Below are 24,706 nucleotides of genomic sequence, written 5' to 3'. Positions count from 1 at the left end.
AGGGCTAGAGGCATGGCTCAGTGGTAAGAATATTCAAGGATCAACGTTCAAACCCAAGTATCTCTAAGAGTCAATACAATAAACAAGAGCTAGTAGACTCAATATAAGAAGTATCTCAAAGTGTAGTCCTCAGACTAGAAGAGTTTGTACAACAAAAAAGACCACATTTCTTATGGGGTACTAAAGTAAATATTAAAACCATCGAAAAGTTCCCACCACTTGGTTCAAAATTACACAGATAATCTGTAATCTAGTTCTTACTTTATTAGCTAAAATACATATTCTCTGGTAAAGTGGATCTAGGAGCCAAGGCCAGAATCCTTGTCCTCAGGTTATCATAATTAGTAAGTTTCACTTCTTAAGTTCATACTGAACTGAACTTCACGTTTGACAAAGTACTTTGGCAAACAGCCTCAGATGGTCTAGCCAAGAAGAATGACCACACGCTTTAAAAAGAAACCTAAGACAGTCTTGAATTTGAAGACACATTAAATGAAAACCACCTTCAACTTGGTAATGAGTCACTTATCTACAAATAAAAATACTACTACTGGACTGGGAATGTGGCTTAGAACCTTGTATCCATGAAGCCCCGGGTTCGATTCCTCAGTACCACATAAGCAGAAAAAGCCAGAAGTGGTACTGTGGCTCAAGTAGCTCAGTGCTAGCCTTGAGCAAAAGAAGCTCAGGGGCAGTGCCCAGGCCCTGAGTTCAAGCCTCAGGACTGGAAAAAACCAAAACAAAACAAAACAAACAAGCAAACAAAAAGAAAAACTATCTTTTCTGCATTGTTTCAATTACTAAATGAGATGTTTGGCAACCACCATTTGAAAATAGGAATGGTCCCCTTTGAAAACTCACAGACAAATTTAACCCTCATTCTTAGTTATTAAGAGACCAGGCATGGTGAGGAATGCCACTTGGGAATGCAGAAACAGGAGAATCACAAGTTTTGAGGACAATCTCAACCACATAGAGCTCCAAGGCCACCAGGAGTTACACAATGATAGTCTTCTCTCACACCTTAAAAAAGAGGGACTGGGTGCTTAGCTCAGTAGTAGAGTACATGCTTAGCATGCACAAAGACCTAGGTTCAATCACCAGCACTGTGGTGTTTAGAAGGAAAGCAGAGGACTAAGAATGAATAAAATCAAGGGTAGAGCCCCCATGATTGACTACTGGTGGCTTTATAAAAGGAGGGAAACAAGGACATGGACAGATGGGCATATGTACATGTTTTCTCTCTCTCTCTCTCTCTCTCTCTCTCTCTCTCTCTCTCTTACACACACACACACACACACACACACACACACACACACACACACACACACGAACACCTGGCAATGGCCATCATATGGCCTGTGCAGCCTCGGGATTCAAGCAAACAAGTCAAGCACCACATGAGGTTGAGAACTGTGAGCCAAAGCCTCTTTTCTTTTGAACTTGCCCAGTCTGTTGGATTGTGTGAAGCCACAGAAAATGGCCTAAGTAAATGACTTCTGATAAGTAACTCAATAAATGGTAAGGAAACACAGGTTGTTCTTCCCTTCCTCCCCAACACTCTACCTCCTCTTACTGTGCTGTGAGGAAACTGAGCAGGCACCTTTATTTGTCCTCATCTTACAAGTCAGAAAAGCATGGCATATTAAGATGATGTGTCAGAGCCCAGTACACTCTCCAATAAACTCCAAACACTTGACATGAAATGAGAATCATGAGCTAGTACTGCACCAGCAACCCATAGCTCAATCCCTGAACTCAAGCTCCTGGAAGCAGGACTGTCACCATGACAGTGGTCTCCTACAGAGCCAAGTCCTTCCAATAAGACACTAGCTCTGCTGTTCTCATGTACTAAGAGATCAAGACCTGCTACTCAGAAGACTCAGAAGAGTTCAGAAAGGAACTAGCACAGGGAACTGACAGGTAGAATCGGTGTCATTTCAGAAAAATCCATCCAGTTGCCAAAAAAAAAAACCAGATTGGGCAATAGTCCGTGGGTTAGTTACCTTACTGAAGGAAGAACCAAAACTAAACTGACTCCAGAACGTAAAAAGACTATCAGAGAGAACTTTGAACCCTCTACCTAAGGGTACTCAGAGTCTTAAAGGTACAGGAAAATTACTACAGTGACTAGGGTACTTAATCCTCTCTCCACATGAAAAAAACAAGTATCATTATCTAGGAAAACAAAGTGTTAAAAAAAAAAAAAAGACCAGTGCACAACTAGAGCTGGAGCTCATGTCTGTGATCCTGGATACACAGGAGGTTAAGATCTGAGACTGGTGGTGTGGAGCTAGCACGGGTAGACAAATCTGAGACTCTTATCTCTAGTTGACCAGCAAAAAGCCAGAAATGGGGGTATAACTCAAATGGGAGAGTGCTAGCCATGAGCAGAACAAAACAAATGAGTGCTTCATAGGAAAAAGGAATCAAATGCATACTCTAGGGGTAAAGAAACTGAATTTGGGGAGGAAAACAAGGTTTGCTTTTAAAAAGCAAAACAAAAACACTAAATAAACCATGGAAAAAAGTGAACAGAGCAAGGGCTGTAGCTCAACACAACCTAAATACACGGCCCTGGGTTCAATTTTCACGCTGCCAAAACAAAAGTAAAAGCTCATCCACCAAACTATGAATGCCAGGCATCAATGGCTTACACCTGTTACACCCTGGTTACACAGAAGCCAAGATTTTGAGGTAGTGGTTCAAGATCAGCTCAGACAGAAAAGTCCCCAAGACTCCACCTCCAAAATAACCAGCAAAAAAGCAGGGCTGGAGAAATGCCTAAGCAATAGAGCACTAGGCTAACAAGCTCAGGGCCCCGAATTTAAAGCCCCAGTAAGGGGGGAGGGGGTGCTAAAGTTCAATTACAGACAAATAGCAAAAGCACCCCGAATTTGGTAGAGAAAAATAAACCCAGTTGAAACATTTTGAGAAGTTTTAGAAGTTGGGAATGTTTCAAAGAAAAAAAGCCCAGAATCAAAGCTTCCCCCAGATCCACAAAATAAATAAATAACCATGAGTAGTTTTCAGCCAGGATTCAAGGCAGTTTTTAAGAGTGAACATTTTCCATAGCTAATTTGCCATATGCCACCCACAAAGTGAAATAAAGCCCTAGCCAGGACATGGCTTAGTAGTACAGGGCTAATAAGCACATGCTTATTATCATGTCCAAGGCCCTGGATTCAATCCCCAGCATCACCAAAAAGGAAATCAGTACTGTAAAAAGCCCTAACTCCTTTCATCCTGGTCAGACTGGCTGCTGCTGGTGAAGCCAGGGGACATTGTAAAATAACTCACTATATACAGTATTTATTAAACCCAGTGCAGTGGTTCACATCTATATTCTCAGCTACTTGGGAGGCACAGATACAAGTATCACAGTTCAAGGCCAGCTAGAATAAACTAATAAGCAAGACCTTATTTCAACAAACAAACCAGACAAGGTGGTACATTTCTGTAATTTCAGCAATGCAGGAAGTATGGATAGGATTATGATCTAAGACTGAACCAGGTAAAAAGTGCACAACCCTATTTGAAAACTACTAAAGCAGAATAGAGATAGAGGCATGGCCAAGGTCAAGTCTCTGACTAGCAAAACACAAGGCCTGAGCACAATCACCAGTACCACCTAGTATAAGTATATTTAATATGTTACACTTACAGTACTGTGCCTCACTACTATGCTGCATTGAGAATATCTTACCACTTACAGTGTCCTGCCAAAAATGTCTCTCAGTCTCTGCCACACATAGGACTTGAAGGTTTGAAACCAGCCTTGAAGGTTTGAAACCAGCCTAGAAAAGTCCATGAGACTCTTATCTCCAATTAACTACCAAAAAGCCAAAAGTAAAGCTGTGGCTCAAGTGGAAGAGCACTAGCCCTGAGCAAAAAAAAGCTCAGTGAGGTCTGGGAATGTGGCTTAGTGGTAGAGTGCTTGCCTATCATGCATGAAGCCCTAATTTCAATTCCTCACTACCACATAAACAGAAAAGGCGGAAAATGGCGCTTTAGCCCAAGTGGTACAGTGCCAGCCTTGAGCAAAAGCTCAGGGACAGCATCCAGGCCCTGAGTACAAACTCCAGAATTGGCAAAAAAAAAAAAAAAAAAGCTCAGACTTAGTGACCAGGCTGAGTTCAAGCCCATGTACTGTCACATACACAAAAAAAGTCCCAGTTTCTTCATGAGGAAGCAAGACACATAATACTGAGGATCATGCTACAAAGTAACTGGCCAGTAATTCTTGGGAAATGTCAAGGTCATCAAGGAACAAGTAGAGAATTATTCCTATGAAAACCAAGGATGACCCTGGACTGGATCCTGTAACCTTGAAGGACACTATTATTAAGGTACCTGGCAAAGTCTTGAAGGAAGTCTGAATTTGATGGCAGCCCCATGTCCATGTATCCATCTTTGACCTTCATGGTTATATCATGGTCATGTGGAAAAATAACCTTGATTTTTCAAGGCAATTCTGTAAGTAGTCCAAAGGAACCCAGTCCTTATATTACAGCAAAATTTCAGTATTCATGAAGTGTTTGCAACTTGACAAAATTTATATAGCATAAATAATGACTGCATAATAAATACAGAAATGATGGCAATATAGCAAAAGTGGACACAGGAGTTAATCCTACTATTCATGCAACTCTTCTCCAAGTTTGAAAATGTTTCAAAATAAAGTTAAAAGCCAGACCCTGGTGGCTCATGCCTGCAATCCTAGCTACTCAGGAAGCTGAGATCTAAGTATCTTGGTTCAAGGCCAGCCCAGGCGGGAAAGTCCATGAGACTCCTATCTCCAATCAACCACCAGAAAACTGTAAGTGGGACTGTGGCTCAAGTGGTAGAGCACTAACCTTGAGCTGAAGAGCTCAGGGATAGTGCCCAGGACCAAAGTTCAAGCCCCAAGACGGACCAAAAAAACAAACAAACAAAAATTTAAAAGAAACACCATCTAAGGTACTAACCAATGAAGAAACAAATCATGAGAACTAGAATTTACTGGTGGGTCTGACCATCTGACTCCTATCTCCGCTCTCCTTCCCTCCACCTACCTCATACATACCACACTGATAACGTCACATACCACTCATACACACAGACAAAACTGAGTTACATGGCCCCTACCCTTCATGCCTTTTCCAATTAAATCAAATGCTAGATACTTTCAAACCACAGAATTTCAACCTTCTCTGAATATACTATCTAAGACTCTACCCAAGTAAGACCCAGAGCCTTGTGGAGAGCTCCTTCTCTTTCTATGCCAGTTATCTGGTGGGGTTATCCATACAGGTTGTATACTTTTTTTTAAAGCCAGAAATTCCTTAATTATACAAATTTTGGAGAAGATTGATCAAGTTTAGAGTACTAGTAATTGAGAACTTTCTGTAAAAGGAAAGAACATTGTGTAGGGATTTGCAATCTTGGTGCCAGCCCTTATCACACTATGAGCTGCTACTTTATGATCAGGAAGGAATCAGATCACCAAGAACAAGGCCTGGGTCCTCCTTGCTAACCTAGAAGAGAAAGATGTTTGGAAAAGACCAAGAGAAATTCTCTGATAATTTACAATGCAACTAGATGTTTCCTTTGCAGTGCCAGGAACAAAACATAGACCTTATATATGTTAGGCAAGCACTCTCCACTAATGTCCACCTCCCCAGCCCACCTCCACCCCCAACTCTTAACGGGGTTTTCTTTTCTGTTCCTGCATCTCTGGCCTTCTCTACAATGCAGGCCAAGTCCATCACAGTGCAAGGCCTCCGTTTCACATGGAGGGCACCAAGTCTCTACTGCTGACTAGTTTGAAAGCACTGAACAGTTAAGTTACTGGCCAATCAGCTGAACCCCACCATTTTCCAACAGCAGCTAAAGGACAGGAAAGACAGAAGCTAAGACACACAGGGAGCCGCTAAGGGAAGTTACAGACCAGCAAGCACTGGAGTTGGTGAGCAAAGCAGACAGACCCTCACACTCTAGCCAAACCTAAGGAATGGAAATCTGTATTGTAATGAGATTCTCAAGTAACTGAGTGGCATATACAATAAAGTCTGACAGGTGCTATCCATTTTCCTGGATTCTACTCCCAACTCCACCACCTGGCTCAGAAACCTATGCTCACCAGCAAATTCAGCTTAAACTTGGTTCCCAAAGAGGCCCTCCTCATCTAGAGAGCCTGCTAGTTGCCCTGCTCTCCAAAATCCGACACCACACCTCCCCACACAACTCACTGCAGCATGCAATCAGTACAAATATTTAGAGTCAGTCTTCCTCTCTGGCTGTAAGCTCTATAAAAGCAAAGAAAGGTATCTTATCTTACAGTGGCCCAGAGCCCAGAACAAAATTACAGATTCCATCGTTGTGGGTTTTTTGTTTTGTTTTGTTTTGTTGCTTTTTTATTAAACGAATAGCCCTACTATATATCAGGTATAGTGCTAGACTTTGGACAGAGAAATTATAAACCTTAAGATGCTCATAAGCTTAAGGGATATTTATAGAATAGAAGCCCAAGCACATGCAACAATCATAGCTGCTTCGTTCAGAAACCCCCATCCTTCTTCCCCTCACCTGGATCCCCCATTTCCAGAGTACAATACCTTGCCCAGCCTTCACACATCCAACTTTCTTCAGCATGGCTGTGTGCTCCCCAAGGAACTTCATGTTCATACTTCTGCCAACATTCTCTCCAGACCACTTCAGGTGTCAAATTTCCCTTGCTAACCTCCCTCAAGAATGTCTTGCCTAATTCATTTCTAACCACTGAATTGATTACTTCCTATGAGCTGTCAAACCTGCTCTACTCTCAAGAGAAACCACTCAAATCTATATCCCTGACCACTTTAGAGAATCTCCTAATTAACTGTTCAATATTCAATTGTCTTCCCACTTTCCTCAGTCACTTCCCATATCCCCCAAAGGGGTGCTGATGCTTTGAGCCAATGCTGTCATCTCTTCTATGATAATATTCTCCATGATTCCTATATTTGTTCTTGATTAACAGATAAGAATCTCTTGGTAGATTTATATCCCAAAGCCTATATCCAAATACCATGGTAATAAAAACAAATCTAAGTACCAAAACCCTTCTATCTCTGGAAAAGCAGATCATGGAGAATGGAGGTAGATGGGCAAAGAACACAATGGCAGGGAAGGGAGGTGATTGGAGGAAAGGAAACCCTCAATCAGAGACTCTCTGATAGGCACAAAAGCAAATCCTGCCTCTCCACCTGCAGATTCCAGTTGGAGAAAATTAATACTGTATTTTACATAATAGATTATAACGCAGCCTAAAACATCAAATCTAGACTGACTCTGATGTGCAGGTCTACTGTAAGTAATATATGTGCAAACATGTATGTTACAGACATGTGCCTGTTCAAAACAATGTTAGAAGACTAGGCACATTGTCTCACACCTGTAATCCTAGCTAGTCAGGAGGCTGAGATCTGAGGATCATGTCTTGAAGCCAGTCAGGGCAGGAGAGGCATGTGACTCTTTATCTCCAATAAGCTACTCAGAAAAAGCCAGAAGTGGCATTGTGGCTAAGAGGGGTAGAGCACTAGCCTTAAGCAAAAGAAGCTCAGGGACAGCACCCAGGACCTACATTCAAGTCCCAGAACCAGCAAAATAATAATAATAATGTTAGAATTGTAAGGGACTGGTCTTCTGAGTACTAAGGCCTGACTGAATTAGTGCCTACTAAATCATGATAGACTGGCATCCCAGAGCAAAGATTTGGTGCCACTAGAATATGGTATCATGTAAAATACATTTGGTCTTCATTTGTATGTCTTAGAAATGCTGGAGTTTACTGTTTGACTTTTGTCATTCATGGAGCCCTATGACACATCTTGAGTTTGGGCTTATGAGGTTACTAGGGTCAGGGCTTAAATGGCCTGAAGATGCCCCAATCAGCCAGAATAAATGATTACAGGGCTGGAACTTTCAATCCCATCCACTAACCTGAGAAAGGGTGGGTAGTGATCAAGGTCTATATAAAAAGGAAAAGAAACTGAGAAAGTCAAAGGAAAGGGGTGACACTGTCAAAAAGAAATGTACTCATTGCCTGACTTATGTAAATGTAACCTCTTTGTATATCAGCTTTATAGTAACAATAAAAAAAATAGTTAAGGACCAGGTACAGTAGCTCATTCCTATAATCCCAGCTACTAAGGAGGCAGAGATTGGGAGGACAGTGGTCAAAGACAACCCAGGCAAAAAAGTTAACCCAACCAATCTCAACAAATAAGCCAGGTATGATGGTGCTACATAGGAGGCCATAGGTAGGATGGCCTAGCTCAAAGATGCAAGACTTTGTTTGAAAAATAACTAAAGGGCTGGGGGAGGAGGGTGGGGTGGTAGAGCACCTGCCTAGCAAGCACAAAACAGTAAGGAAGTCTGAGGCCAAGCTGTAAGAACAGGAAAGGGTTAAGAGTTGGAATGGCACCTTGTAAGTACTCAGAAGGCTGAGAACTGGACCCTGGAAAGGTCAAACAGATAAGGAAAAACAAATGCGTAAGTTACTATTAACTGGACCCTATAATGTTTAAGTTAGAGTTGTTTGGACCCTATAAAGCTTCAAACATTGGGAATATGAGGAATGTTTGTGTTCCCCTTAAATGTTCACCACTTCCTTCTGCTCCCTAACAATAAGGGAATCAACTATTATTATGTATACAAACTGTGTCTCATGTTACTGATTGTAACCACAATATAGATTGCTACCTTCTTTTCTGTACCTGTACTAACCTTCCCTATACTGAACTAAATAAATAGGTTTGCTTATGGGAGCTCAGGGTCCAAGAACCAGTGAGTCTTGACCCTCGGTTCCCCATTTGCTTTACTCTCCTTTGCTTTACTCTCCTCTCTGTCTGTTCTCATTCCTTCAGCTCCTGTATCCCATCACTGTGAGGTTAACAACAGAAGACCCTGAGCCCAAATACTTTTATGACTCTGTGCTGCCAACTGCTGGACTCAAGTATCACCATGCCAGGCCACTATACAAATTGTTAAACATGGAGACACTAGGGTAGCATGGTTCAAGGCAGGCCTGGGCATGAAAGCTCGAAGACTCAACTAATGGCTGGATTCAATGATCCCGGCTTCCAGGACAGCACAATGGTTGGATACAGGACACAACTGTCCCCAATGATACACAGAATCTCAGGAGGAAGATCACAGCCCTGGCTGGACTAGGTATAAATCAAGACCCTACCTCAAAAACAACCAACATAGGGCTGGGGATATAGCCTAGTGGCAAGAGTGCCTGCCTCGGATACACGAGGCCCTACGTTCGATTCCCCAGCACCACATATACAGAAAACGGCCAGAAGCGGCGCTGTGGCTCAAGTGGCAGAGTGCTCGCCTTGAGCGGGAAGAAGCCAGGGACAGTGCTCAGGCCCTGAGTCCAAGGCCCAGGACTGGCCAAAAAAAAAAAAACAACCAACATAAAAAAGAGAGATTGGGGTATGGCTCAAGTGGTAGAGCAATAGCCTTGAGCACAAAAGCTCAGGAAGAGCAACCATGCTGTAAGTTTGAGCCCTATTTCCAATATAAAAAAGGAAAAGGCCAGTGTATGGGAGTCAAGTGTTCTATGACACAGCTAGCAAATTGCTGAGCCTTAGTGGGGAAGGGACTCCCCTGATTTTAGCTGTTCAGTCAGAGACACAGGTCACAAGTTGGGACTTGAGACTCTTCTGTGAAGTGGATTGAGTCCAATGGGACCTGACACCTGATGGTAAGACAGTGTGAGAATAATTATGAGCTGCCCTCTTGATGTGGGTGGAAGAGCTTGCTGTTTGTGAAACTCCCACATAAGGCTGCAGAAGCGCTCACTCTTAGGCACACTCTTAAGAATAAAGTAAGAGGGCTGGGAATATGGCCTAGAGGCAAGAGTGCTTGCCTCATATACATGAAGCCCTAGGTTCAATTCCTCACCACCACATATATAGAAAAGGCCTGAAACAGCAACTGTGGCTCAAGTTGGCAGAGTGCTAGCCTTGATCAAAGAGAAGCCAGGGACAGTGCTCAAGCCCTGAGTTCAAGCCTGAGGACTGACAAAAAAAAAAAAGAAGAAAGTAGAGCAAAAACATGTTTCTTGTTTCACAGTACCGGGCTTCAGCCTATTTGGGGATTTCGAATAGTAACTTTTGCTCACACAGATTTTGAACATATGCCCACTATTTCAGAATGAATTTCAGGTGAGCACAAGTGTAGCAAACGCTAAGCATTTAATTCTGTCAGAATTCTGTGCTAGCATCACCAGGTACAAGAGGCAATTCCAAAAACAACAGTTACAACTGTCAAGAAAAAAAGTATTCCTAGTAACGGAAGAAACTCTGACTTTGGGGCAGACAGAGGTGGAACAGGAGCCAAAACAGGTGAAGCAGTCTGGAATGCCATTCCAGGGTTGCTCAGGTCCTAGATCCTATGTCCAGCCCCGCTTCCTTTAGCTGTCTCCCCAACTCCAATGCCCAGTGCCAGGACAGAAGTGCAGCCAGAGCTCCGGATAGGAGTATGGGGGAGGGGAGGAGCAACTACTGCCTTCCAAGCCACTGGCATCTCCCTACCACAGCCACAGCACTGCCAGAGCTGTGTCCCAGAGCAAAGTGTCCTGTACAAAACATGCAACAGTAATCAAATGATAAGTTGGGAGGGAGTCTTCAGCAGATACAGTTAAATGAAAGTGCCTTGAAGTATCATAGGCAAATGACAGTACGTGCTTGATATTCACTGGGTTTGTTTCTGTAATGTCATGTGTACCTTGTTTCTTAAGGCTCAAGTATGGCAATAGGGATGCTAGAGTACTGAGCATAAATGTTTACTATTACTCCGTGAGTCAGCTCTGAAGAATGCCAAATGTTTATTTTGGTATATGTGCAGAAACTGAAGGAAGTACATCAACATGCATGTTACCCAAGGAAAGGATTAATTTCTTCAATTCATTTCTAGGCTTGTTTGGAAGCTGTCCCTCTTTGAGAGGCGGACAGTTAATTTCAGATGTCAAAATTAAGTGTACATCACAAATCTACCATAGACATTTCCAAGACTTTTCACTGTGGAATTTGCATAGTATGCCAGGATTCTTCTTACCCCTGAAAGTCCTAGAGAGACATTTATAAAGGAATGGAGGTTGATGCTCCAGTCAGGAAACAAGGCTAACAGTGTTGAACTGCTGCTCATCCCCCCACCCCCATACACACACAGTGATGTTCGTCCCAGCCCAGCTACCCTCCATAGCAGCATGCACATCTGCAGCTTCCTAGGAAGTTCTCATACAAAGCTATTAGCGCTCCATGCCTGTGACAATCCATCTACAAGTACTACCCATAGCAAAGACAATGCATCCATTTTTGTAAAATACCCACACTGCTCTACTTTCTATGTTACTGCTTAAATCCAGCCCTGAGATTACTTTACTTTTTGAGAGGATGGAGGGGGAATTCCCTCTAACATATCACAAAGCAATTCAGTTCTTTAGCACATAAAGCAGAGAAACATCAAATGACAGTTTATGGAAGGCTCAGGCTCCTAGGGCATCTTTGCTAAGCTTAGTCCTGTGCTGTCAACCACTTCCAAAAAATCTCTTTGCTGAGTTCTTTGTCCTCAGATCATCTGCATCCAGAGCTTATTATTCCTTCTCCATTGCCCCTCAGCTTCTTTGAGAAGCTTTTCATTACCAGCACCAATGCGAGAACTCCCATGAACCACAGAAAGCAAGCAACTGAACTTTCCTCACAAACTGCCAGGCTAACACTGAGGTACAAGGCAGCGTGGCTTCACCAGGAGTGGGCCTGCACCCTAGCGGTGCCCACGAAGTCTCAGAAGACTAAAGCTCTCACCAGAGAGGATCAGCCTTGGGCTGGGAGGAGCTCATCTGCCCAGAGCAGCAATGTAAGTAATAAACGTGCAGAGTAAGAGATCTCGGAGGGGCCCAGGACACAGCCAGCAATCTCCCTTCCACCTCGCATTCCACACAGGGAGGAGAACACACAATTTTACTCATTAAGACCAAGAACACTTTCCTAATATCTACACAAAATAAGTTGCACTTGGCACAATGATTGTTTTAGATTGTTGCCCCAAATTAAAACGTTCCTGGTATTAAATACTATAAGACACTGTTTTGTCTCCTGAAAACAGTTCAGAAGGCTAAAAAGCTCACCAATATTACATTCATGTGTTCCAGAGACTGGAAACAAATAGATGGTCATTTCATTTTCCTTTCTCTATTAAAAGACTCCCAGCTACCGTTACATTTTAGCCAAGTTGCCCTCATCTGCTGAGTTCAGGGAAATCCCACAACCCCTTATGCTCATAACCCCCATGCCTACAGCCATAGTGGGGTACTTGGTCAGAACTCCCTTATCTCTCATCTTTCTTCTTAATCATCTTCCAGTTTATGACCTGCTCCTTAGTTACAAATCGCCACTCATCCTCCTGGAGATACAGGGGACTTCAATCTCTAAACCTACCCCTCCTCCACCACAAGACCCCTAGTTCCTTAACATGATTTTCTACTTTCACTAGTAAAATTAAGTTGCTTTTAAAAATAAAATTATTTTAAAAACTTAAGAACAGCTGGTTATTAAATAATAATGATTACCTCATTAAAAGTTGCCAAAAAACATGGTAGCTGCACATATACACAGCCTGGAAGATTAGGGGAACCAACCCGTCAGCTGTGTCAGACACTGCTCCCACCTGAAAAGCTGCAGAGCAGATCCCCTGCTTGAAACACCCTATTCCTAAGTTCAGATGTCCTCAAGAGTTATTAGCAACCGGATGGGTGACTATGACTCACACCTATAATCCTAGCTACTCAGAAGACTGGGATCTGAGGATCGCAGTTAAAATCCAGCTGGGGCAGGAAATTCCATGAGATTCTTATCTCTAATTCACTACCAGAAAACCAGAAGTGGCGCCATGGCTCAAGTGGTAGAGCTGAAGAGCTCAGGGACAGCACCCAGGCCCAGAGTTCAAGCCCCACGAATGTAAAAAAAAAAAAAAAAAAAGAAGTTACTAGCAGAGCTGCTTCAGACCTCCACTTCAGCTTCCAGGCTCTCTTGTGACTCACCTGCTACACACATCTGCTGTTAGAACTTTCTTCTCAGCTAAAAGAACTCCCCAAACTCTGGAAAGAATTTCACTCAGCCAGATGGAACAAATGACATACAGAGGAAGGTCTGAAGGATAGGATGCAAAGCTTCAATGTCCTCTCCCTCTCTGGGCATCCTTTCTAGCCCTCCTCACAATGTGTTCTCCCTCAAATGTCCCAGAATGGGGAGGCAAGGTTCCATTCTGTAGGCAGGGTTCATAAAATCACTTGCTGGTAGTGACAGAGCCCAGTCGATGACAGCCCTTCTCTTCTACATGGGGTCTTCTCTCCAGCTAGACTGAGCTAAGTGAGACTGAAAATTCTAATACTTTGGAATTTTCAATACTCTGACAAGCAGCCCCATCCTCTGAGCTTTCCAAAGTCATCTATGAACCCAAACTCAGGTGTGACCAAAAGGGGCTCCTCCTGATAGAGAACGAAGATGCTCAACATCATCATCTCATCCTTTGGGAAACTACAAGGTGTTACAGGCTCAGTGCCAGGAAGACTAAACATGTATCTCTCGTCACAGTCCACACACAGTACCACACCTGCTTATCCAAGACAGAGAAAAAAAAGGAGCTATGCCCCTACCAAATAGAAAGTCAGATTTCTCAAATGACTTTCCCTCTCTCTTTTGCCCATCACCTATGCCTCAGGTAGTCCTAAATATCCCTTGTCATAGAGTTATCTAGAATCCAGAGAAACAGGTAAGTTACAGCCCCTAAAGGCCCACCTGACCTGCTAAAACACCACACGTAAGAATACATTAACAGGGGCTGGGGATATGGCCTAGTGGCAAGAGTGCTTGCCTCGTATACATGAAGCCCTGGGTTCAATTCCCAGCACCACATACACAGAAAACAGCCAGAAGTGGCGCTGTGGCTCAAGTGGTAGAGTGCTAGCCTTGAGCGGAAAGAAGCCAGGGACAGTGCTCAGGCCCTGAGTCCAAGCCCCAGGACTGGCCAAAAAAAAAATACATTAACAGGAAACAAGATGTTAAGCTGTATTAAGTTTATGCACAGAATACTCAAGGTCCTGGGTCTAAACTCTAGTACTGCAAAAGAGTAAAACTTATTTATAAAGAAAGTCTTTCAGGGGCTGGGGATATGGCCTAGTGGCAAGAGAGCTTGCCTCGTATACATGAGGCCCTGGGTTCGATTCCCCAGCACCACATATACAGAAAACGGCCAGAAGTGGCGCTGTGGCTCAAGTGGCAGAGTGCTAGCCTTGAGCAAAAAGGAAGCCAGGGACAGTGCTCAGGCCCTGAGTCCAAGGCCCAGGACTGGCCAAAAAAAAAAAAAAAGAAAGTCTGTCAGTTCAGAATCATGACGAGCCAACAAGTAATGAAAGTAAAATGGATAAACATCAAAACTATGGAGTTCTGGTTACTGAGTGAGCTAAAATCATAACTACAGTTTGAGGCCAGCAGAAGAAAGTTACAGAGGATATCTCCTATCATGCCCTTGGAATTGGCAAAAACAAACAAAAAAGTTTACTAATATTGGGTATCATCCACCTGAACATTAGGAAGAAATTCCAGAATGAAATGGAAACTGTTCATCAAATGAGGAAAGGCCACCACAGAAACTGAAAATGTGATCTCTAACCAGAAGGAAAAATCTGATAATGCCCAGAAAATTTAATTGATATGTTAGATAAGCTGGTAGAATAAAAACTAAGATCACTGAGTAGAATACTTGGGGGGGGGGGTATTATTCTTCTTAAGAATGGTGCTTTATAAATGGGAACAGCATAGCTCTAAATACTCAGAGCAAGAAGTCCAAGTATCAGTGTACTCAGGATTCCAAGAACACAGAATATGGAGCTTAGTCTTCGTATTTACAAATGACACAGAAAACTTCCACAGCAATAATGTGCCAATTATTGGTGCCAAATCATAAGAAGATCTTGGGAATCTATGCAAACACAAGGGAAAGTGGCAGACGAGTGTTAAAAGGAGCATATGGCCTAAGTCAGACATCTAAAACAACTTCACAGCTGTCACTTATGACCCAGGAACAAGAACCTAGGCATTGGAAACAGAACCTGAGGACGCTAGTCCTGAATTGAACCACTAATTAAAATCAATGCAGTGTCCTGGGAACCATGAAGACAAATGCCAGAGTCTGCTGTCCTCCCCTCATGAGCCGTGGCACACACACCCCGATGCACACACACACCTCACTGCACATCTAGTCCTCTACCTTCTTACAAGATTCAGACAAAGCTGGGTACCCGTGGCTCACCCCTGTAATCTTAGCTACTCAAGAGGCTGAGATCTGAGGATCACAGTTCAAAACCAGCCCAGGCAGGAAAGTGTGTGAAACTCTTGTCTCCAATTAACCACCTGAAAACCAGAAGTAGCACTGTGACTCAAAGTGGTAGAATGCTAACCTTGAGCAAGAAAGCTCAGGGACAGCACCCAGGTCCTGAGTTCAAGCTCCATGACCGACCAAAAAAAAAAAAAAAAAAAGTCTGACAAAATCAGTAGATCTCAAAATCAGTTCATAGAGATTCCAAACAGGCTTCCCGAATCACTTAGGAAGGACTTTTCCAAAACTACAGACAGGCTCCAGGCCACTCCCTGGGATTCTAATTCAGTGCCTCTGAAAGGTCTTCCAGGTAGTCAGTCTGATGCAATGACCTATTTGGGAAGTCTCTGGGATTTTCAGTCTGGTTCTAAATCTAATTTTAGAAAGGATTCAAGGGAGACAAAATAGTAATAATAAACTTAAGAAACCATATGAGGAAGTACCAAGAACAGATTAAGATGGGCTGGGGATGTAGCTGATTGGTAAAGGACTTGCCTAGCTGTTCAACACCCTTGGATTCAACACCAAGCATTTCAAAAAATTAAGATGGCCCCTGAGGCTGGATATGATGGTACACACCTGTAATCCCAGCTACCCAGGAAGCAGACATCAGAAGGATTCAAGTTCAAAGTCAGCTCAAGCAAAAAAGTTAACCCAACCCCCAACTCAACAACCAGGTTATGGTGGCAGGTACCTATAATCACAGCTATGCAAAAGACATTAGGAGATAGACTGGGGAAAAAAGCACAAGATCCAATCTGAAAAACCCAAAAGCACCACCTTCCTCTGAGTCTTAAGCAACCACTTGCACTATTTTATATCCATTCCTAAAAAGAAACCAGAGTTCCCTTATTTCTATCCACCTTCCACTCACTCACCATCTAATCACTTAGTCAAATCTACATTCTCTCTAGTCTTCCAAAGGGGAAAACCATACCCCTTCACCAAAATAGGGGGGAAAGGAGAGAGAGAATGCAAGACACAGAGCACTTTGGAATTAAGTCTGCCATAAAGCTTGTGATTTCTCAGCTTTGTTTCAGCATGCCTAGAAGAAATATAATACAGGGTTTCTTATGTAACCACAGCCTTATAGGACCACAAGATGCTTGGAGATAAGGAGTTGAACTGCAACACTGTACACAAAAATTGAGTTCAAAGTAGATGATCTTAGCCAACACATCACCCAGATGGGAGAACAACAGCATCCGGACCAAAATGTTCCTCTCTGCCACACTGCTTCAGTGTTAATAACTTAGATTTATTTGCTCATGCCTGGAATGCCAACTATTCAAGAGGCAGAGACAGGAAAGATCCAGGTGCAAGGCTAGTCTGGGGAAAGAATTAGCAAAATGCCATCTCAACAAATAAGGCTGGCATGATGGTTCATCCAACTATGCAAGCATAGGTAGGACTGCAGTCCAAGACTGACACCAGGCAAAATGTAAGACCCTACCTAAAACCTACAGCAAGCTGGGCTAAGGAGCAATTCAAATGATAGAGGGAATGATTCTCTAAATCCCCTCAATTCATTAGTTTTTCCTTGAAGGTGCTTAACTTCCTAATTTGAAAAAAAAATAGTCAAATTAGACTACTGTTCATTTTTTTTCTTAAACATTAGAGCTAAGTGAGAAAAACATAACATTAATTTATCCTACTGAGTCTCACTGAAAGTGACTGAAATCCCACAACACTCCATCTGCATCAAATGCTCACAACCTGTGATTCCACATCAGTTTGTACTGCAAAAACAAAAAGCATATGTCACTCTCCCAAGAGGGGAAGTAACAACAGAAACCCGGTGTGTATCCATCCATCTCTAGCTGTAAGTAAGAAGAAAAGATTCAGAGGTCTGGCTTTCATTCATTTTCCTTGAGAAGGCCCAGAATTAAGCTAAGCTCTTCTTGGAGAAGTGAAAGAATTTCAAAGACCAGATCCCCAAAAGTTCTACTGTACCCTTGTTTACTTACTAACTCTTAACACCTGGGCAGCTGGTCTAGGCTGAGAAGCAGGTACAGAGGAGGGTGCAGAAATTTTCTATCTGATAAGGCACTGATAGCTCACATTCGTAATCCTAACTACTAAGGCAGTGACCTGAGAATCATGGTTTGAAGCCAATCTAGGCCTACAACTCTGAGACTCTTATATCTAACACCATAAAGACAAAAGTGAAGCTATAGCTTAAGTGATAAAGCTAAGGGACAGGGCCCAGACCCTGATTTCAAAGTCCTAGTACTGCGGGGGCTGGGAATATGGCCTAGTGGTAAAATGCTCGCCTCGTATACATGAACCCCTGAGTTCGATTCCTCAGCACCACATATGTAGAAAAAAGCCGGAAGTGGCGCTGTGGATCAAGAGGTAGAGTGCTAGCCTTGAGCAAAAAGAAGCCAGGGACAGTGCTCAGGCCCTGAGTCCACGCCCCAGGACTGACAACAAAAACAAAACAAATAAACAAAGTCCTAGTACTGGCACAAAAAGAAAAAGGAGAAAAAGGAAGAATTTTCTACCTGAATTCAAAAACCTGGTAGTTTTCTCTCTCGAACCTACAACTGGAAACTAACCACTTCTCATTTTCCACATTTCCCCCTCGCAGTAAGCTGGGAAATAAGACTTCATGGCCACTTATCACCAGCACTGGTCGCTGTCCTCTGAAGCCCCCAGCCATGCTAACTGAGTTACGCTTGAACCTCTTCTGCCCTGACCATTGGTTTGAGCTCTGAAGCTTGCACCTTTGCTTTTCACCAACTCTGAGAGCTAAAGTTTGCTAGGCTGAAAAGCACTGCCAGAGGTCTGGAGCAGCATTAAGTTCCATGCACTACCAAAATGCTAGTCAAGAATGAACAGTTACAGATCCTATGAACTCTGGGTACTGACATTTCATATGCATCCCCTTCGTTGGAAGCCAGTGACTGGAGAACACACAGGACTCAGTCAGAAAACCTTAGTCTTGCTCCTCTAAGAAACATGACTAGGGCAGGTATATTTTAGTAGTCTCCCATTCTTTACATTTATTCAATGGATTGAATGTCAGCTATTGATCTCACTAGGATACCAGAACAATGACTACCTCTACAGCCTCTCTTCCTTTTATCACCCTTAAACGCATGTTACATAATAACTCAGCTTAACCTATATACCATTTATGTAGGATACTGAACTTGAAGAAACTGAAGCACTACTATTTTTTTTTAACTGAAAAAAATTTATCAATGGAAACCCCAGGAGCTTCACACTTGCTGTTCTCTCTGCCAGAAACACACTTCCCATCTTGCTGGCTCTTTGATGTTCATCAGATCTCAGGGCAAATGCCATCTTCTGAGAGAATTCTTTTCTAAACAGTTTCTAAACTGGCAAGGGCAAGGAACCTCTCCTCTGCCAAGAGATCATTTGGATACTAACACATCATTCACAAGCCACACAAAAGTATCAAGATGGGCACAAACAGAGACGCATATGAGGAGCATAAATGTCTGTCAAATCATTTCTTGAGGCCCCCAGCCCTGAAGAATCAGCCTCTCCTTCACTCCCAACCATTCTGTCCTAGTCTGTGTGAAATCACTGTTTTTTTCTGTGCTCACACCCATTTCACTGTGAACAAGGCTCCTCCATTCACCTTAAGGAAAGAAACCTGGTCTGCTTTTCTACTTCAATTTCTCCAGTGCCCAGACAGACACAATCAATAAGTATGTGTTCAGTAACGAAAGGAAATTATGACTATATGACTACAGATGCTTCTATTTCACTAGTTACTACTGTTAGCATACCTAGAGCCCAAGGGATGGTTTCTGTTCACAGAAAATGACAAAAAGCCCTTTTTGCATTTTAAACTTAATGTTCCTGTACTTACTCTCTTGACTGAAAGCTGCCATGCCTACTTAAGTCTATAGGACAAAAGTCTACAGTATCTATTACATGGGATACTGTACTTGAAGAACCAAAAGAGCTACTATAAATTTTTTTTTTTACTTTGGATTATCAGCATTTTTATTTCAACTGAGTCTTTCTCATGAACTTTAGAACAGTTCAAAAATAATAAAGCATAAGTTTGAGAAATGATTATATCCAAAGAATAAACCTACTGCCAAAGTGATTGCATTGTTTCCCCTAAATTTAGTCTTAGATCATGTTTATGACATTAGTAACTTTCCTTATGTATAGTTATTGTAGTAGTGTAAAAAACTTTTTGAAATAATTTTATTTTTAAAAACTGAAGCTGAGCATTGATGGCTCAGGCCTATAATTCTAGTTACCAAAACCCAGAGGATCACAGTCCAAAGCCAATCAAGGCAGTCTGCTAGGGACTTGGAATGTGGCTTAGTGGTAGAATGCTTGCCTAGCATGCATGAAGCCCTGGGTTCGATTCTCAGTACCATATTAACAACCAGAAGTGGCGCTGTGGGGAAAAAAAAACACAGGAAAAAATGGAAGTGGCGCTGTGGCTCAAGTGGTAGAGTGCTAGCCTTAAGCAAAAGAAGCTCAGGGACAGTGCCCAGTCCCTGAGACCCCAAGACTGGAAGAAAGAAAAGTCTGTTAGGCTTTATCTACAATTAACTAGACAAAAAGTTGGATGAAAGCACAATAAATAAGTAAATAACTGGAGAAAAATTACTAACTTTTCTGAGTCTTTTGTGTAAATGGACTTTTCTCTAAAATAGTGTCTTTCCACTACTTTATCCATATGAATGCTAGTGTAAGGGTATTTTTAGAGGCATAGCAAAATTTTTTCCCCTGCATAAATTAACTGCACATGGAACTGCACATGGACACTGATTCCTTAGTTCAGACACCTAAGAAACAAATTAAATTGTAGGAGGATTTAGAAATTTGGGGCTGGGAATGTGGCTTAGCAGTAGAGTGCTTGCCTAGCATTCATGAAGTACTGGGTTCAATTCCTCAGCATCACATAAACAGGAAAAAGCCGGAAGTGGCACTGTGGCTCAAGTGGTAGAGTGCTAGCCTTGAGCAAAAGGAAGCCAGGGATGGTGCTCAGGACCTGAGTTTAAGCATCCCTTGGTCTTAAGTCACCCAATGAGAACCACTGTTTTAGTATAAAACCAGGAAGACGGGAAGGTTCCCTTTCCCATCTGAGGCAGTTCAATGGAAGGGTGGAAGAGAGAGTGAGAACTAACTGGGATTGGCCTTTGTCTCGTTCCCTCTATCCTTCCATAGCACAAGATATGTCATTTACTTGGCTGCTTTTAAGATACACAGAAGACTTGAGAATGTGGTCAATTCACTCTGCAGTTGCGAAAGCCACCCATTTGTTCCTGCGTGTCCTGCTTGAAAAGACATGCAAACATAACAAATTTGAAGGGAAAGTTAAAATAAAAAAATCCTGAAGAAACAGAGTAAACCAGGTTAGTAAGACTAGAGGAAACAGCCATCTGTAAGTAGCTGCTAATTGGAGTGAGTAAAGTTTATACTAAATACTCCAAAACTGAGTTCATTTAAGGTCTGTTGATAATATTTTGTTGCAACTAAAGAACATCTAATGACTTGTTCAAAAGCCCAGAGCTCAGAGTCTCACAGGTTTGAGAAAATAAGATGATTTGACAAAGATGTTTACTTATCCAAACCCCGACCCCTGCTACTCTCATCCCTTACGCAGAAAACGCAAATCCTTCTCTGGTTTCCATCATCATACTGGGTCTTTCAGCTTGAAAATGACTGTGTCCTCCTAGACCTTTCCAGAACCAACTCTGTCCCCCTAATCTCAGTAGCAGACACAACCACTACCATCAAACACACACACACACACACACACACACACACACACACACACACACACCCCTGAGAGAAAGGAAGATTTTCACAACTTAGTTTTCAACTTTTTGTCTCCAACCCTAAACAAGAAAGACTAACACAGGATTCATAAGCCAAAACAGCAAGGAAGAAAACCAGAAGAAACGTGGCAAATGTGGCCCTTCAACAATCCTGTAACACTTTCTTTTGCCAAAAAAAGAGAAAGGACAATTCCTTCTCACCACAGAAAACCTCAACCCTCGACCATTTCAGACCCTTGGCTCAGCCTGAGTCCACAGGAATCTGAGGGCTCCCACTGAAAGGCACATCTCTGCTTAGTCAGCCTTCCAACTTCTGCCCTCTCCTAAAGACAGAAAAACAGCATCCTTTGTCTTCCTGTTCATTAAAGTGTTTCTCTCTTGCTTTCCTTCCATTGAGCTCCATCTTCCTTTGTAGAGTTCTTACAAAGCACTTCCTCGTACCACGGGAAACCATTACTCTACAGGAAAATACAACTTTGCTTAGCAGAGGAGCCTCTCACAGAGCAATTTGCTAGTGGTCAATTTTTCATTTTGGACAAGACTTTTATGCCTTGCACAAATCTGCTGGTCCCTTCCTCCCCTAACAGCTGCCCATAACTCACCCACACACCCCCTGCAGTGTGGTCAGGGTGCAATGGTGCTGTCCATGCACTGTTCCAATCACTGAACTGTAAAATGCCACCTTCCAGACCCAAGTCTTCCACACAACACTCCTTTGCACAAACTACCACAAGCATCAAATGAAGTCACTTACCACAATAGCAGCTCTAGGACAAGGCAAGGAGAAACATCTAATCTTTCCTCAACTCAATTATAGTCAGCCTCACTTTCCTGTAATTTGTGGCCATGCATCCCGGGCCCCACCCTCTGTGTTAGAAAATAATAGCCTGGAGTCAGAGGCCTCACTGAATGTTCTAAAGATTGTGTGCTAGCAGAGAGACACAAGTTCAAGTCTGCCTGCCCCTTATTACCAATAAAAAAAGGTACCTATTCCATCAGAACTATTCTTCCTAAACCTCAAGTTTGATACCTACTAGGTATTATAAATGAGTTAATTTGGACAGAAACCTCAGGTGAACACATGACTTACAAGTGACTGCTGATAGTTAATATCCATGGAGGGAAGGGAAGAGTAGTAATTTGTAAACCAGCAGTCACCTCATAGAATCCAGATGTCCTGGAAGTCTCCAGCACTAGCAGAAACAAATATACATTCCACCACTATCCAACAAAGAAGGGCTTTAAGAAAAAGTCAAGCCTTGGGTGGTGGATGGCTGTAATACCAGCCTCACAAGGGAGGAAGAAGCAATATCTCCAGAAAGAGGCCAGACTGGGCAGATAGCGAGGCCCTATCTTAAAAGAAGAAAGGGGAGATGGGGGAGAAGGGGATGCTGTTCAAGTGTACTGCTTTAAAAACAAAAAACAAAAAAAAAATCAAACCTCAGCATGGAAAAAAAACTATCCCATACTGACAGTCCCAATACCAGATGGCCAAGTGGAAGTGGTGCTTTATTCCTATGGTGAAGGGATAACCTATACAGAGAAAAAACTAATGATACAGAAGCCACTTCAGGCTTAAAAAAAAAGAACATATCAGCCTTGGAAATTCCCTTCTCCTCTATGTGTCTAATCAATTCTGACTGCTATATATGTATGAATAAAAAGGCAATACTGAACATCAAAAGAATCTCAGCTGGCAACAGATTATTACCTAAGAAATGAATATGTAAAAACTGGATGAATCTTGAAATTGAATTTATACACATACACACACACACACACACACACACACACACACACACACACAAACTGCAGAACATTTTAATCCTATGAAAGACAAAGGGGCATTAAAATCAAATTTTTTTAACTTTCTGCAACAAAAGCTATGGAACTACGGAAGAAAATATCTTAAGATATATTTGCCATTCCATATGGCAAAGTCAAGAGTCACAGTTCGAAATGAAATGTGAATGTTCACACTTATTGCAACCAGAAAATCTGGTAACTACCAAGGATTGTCAGATTTTAAGATTTGGGAGAGTTAAGGGAAAACTGGCAGGTGATAAAGCAGATTTATACTATAAAACTATCACACAGAACTAGGAGCCTTGCACAATTAAATTCAGAACTCAAAAACGTAGAACAAACGTAAAAGTATATGCCATCAGGCAGAATCTATAGTGTTCAGAGGCCTACACTGGAAATCAGAACACAAGAGCAGCTCATGTCTTGGCTCCAATCCAAATCACCATGTGCCCTTAAGGCAAGTCACTTGCCTTCCTTAAACCTGTCTCCGTGTCTTTAAGAGCTGAGGAAATTATAATGATAATTAAGATTCTTGAGGGCCTAAATATTTAAGAGCCGAAAGTATACAAAGATCAGGAGTTCTCAGGCCTATGGACTGGACACAAGACATGGAGGGAAAGAGATTGGAAAAAGAGCCAGAAGAAAGTGAGAAAACTTGGGAGTAACTAAGAAACTCAGCGTCGGTGGAAAGAAGCTTCACGACGGCCAAGTACTCCGAGGGTTCCGGGGAAGAGAGAATGTGAGAATCTCAGAAAACTACAAACTGCTCAGCAAATGTCAAACTGAGCAAAGCGGGGGGGATGGGACGAACTATCCATGAATTTCCCCCGCTAATGAAATCTGTACTGGATCTGGCCTGGTAAACAGCTAGAGAAGATCCTAAGTAAAGCTGTGACCACGGAAATCACTGTGACCCCCCTCCTCACCACGACCAGGTGTGTCCGGGAGGCAAAGAGTAAAGGAGGTTCGCACGGGGTTCGGTCTAGTGAGGGGATTCCAAGGGTGAGTGAAAAGTGAGGAAGGGGGCAGAGGAGACCATGCAGGCTGACGGGACAGGAAGAGGAGTCAAGGACTGACTCCTGCTCCAAGGCGGCAGAGGGGTCCGGGTCCGGGGCCCCACTCTCACCATCTTGACGATGCCCCGCTGCACGGTGGGGACCGCGGGTCCCCCGGAGGAGCCGCCGCTCTGCGCCGAGGAGGCCATGTGTGGAACTGGAAAGGCAGCGAGCGGGGCGGAGGGCCTGGCTGGAAGTGTCAAGATGAGTGTCGGCGTCGGTGAGAGGGCGCCGAGGCGAGGGGCAGGCAGGCGACCAGGCTGCGGGCGATGGACGGGATGGACACTCCCCGGGCACACGCCGGAGCAGCAGCGGGACTGGGAGCAAAAGAGGAGACGCGATCTCCGCCGCCGCCACACGTTCTACTCGCCGCGCAAGCGTGCCAGAGCGCCACCGCCCTCCGTCCAATTAGCGCACAGAGCCCGCCGGACCTCAAGCCAATAGGCAACCTATCCACGAAGCCCCGCCCCTTAGTCTCCAAAAAGGTGGGGAGCTCCAGGAAGCGCTGAAAGAGCTGATTTGCGGTGACGGACTAACTCTGAGGCGGGACTTCCGGGTCAGCCGACGAGGTGGTGTCGGGAGGTGTAGTGGGAAGGAAAGGACACGTCAGCATCTGGCCACGGGGCGCGAAGGGACCTGGGAGCCCCGACCTCA

General features: G+C 43.2%; 1 protein-coding gene and 1 long non-coding RNA gene across 2 annotated transcripts in view; both read right to left on the bottom strand.

Annotated features, from left to right (window-relative positions):
- The window catches only part of Snd1 (staphylococcal nuclease and tudor domain containing 1), a 437,644-nt gene extending 413,208 nt beyond the window's left edge, over nucleotides 1-24,436 (bottom strand). The window contains exon 1 of the mRNA XM_048340172.1: nucleotides 24,124-24,436. Within this exon, the coding sequence (XP_048196129.1) occupies nucleotides 24,124-24,201 (78 nt within the window). The 5' untranslated portion in view covers nucleotides 24,202-24,436. The remainder of the gene's footprint in view (nucleotides 1-24,123) is intronic.
- On the bottom strand, nucleotides 8,136-19,550 carry LOC125347106. Its single transcript, XR_007210105.1, has 3 exons — nucleotides 19,237-19,550; nucleotides 8,745-8,748; nucleotides 8,136-8,146 (listed from the first exon to the last, which is right to left on the bottom strand). It is a non-coding gene; the product is annotated as an uncharacterized LOC125347106 (long non-coding RNA).
- Nucleotides 24,437-24,706: the final 270 nt, after the last annotated feature.

This window comes from Perognathus longimembris, chromosome 2 (assembly GCF_023159225.1).
Source record: "Perognathus longimembris pacificus isolate PPM17 chromosome 2, ASM2315922v1, whole genome shotgun sequence".
Taxonomy (NCBI): domain Eukaryota; kingdom Metazoa; phylum Chordata; class Mammalia; order Rodentia; family Heteromyidae; genus Perognathus; species Perognathus longimembris.
Note: the sequence above shows the minus strand (reverse complement) of the source record. Positions and strands in the feature narration are given on the sequence as shown.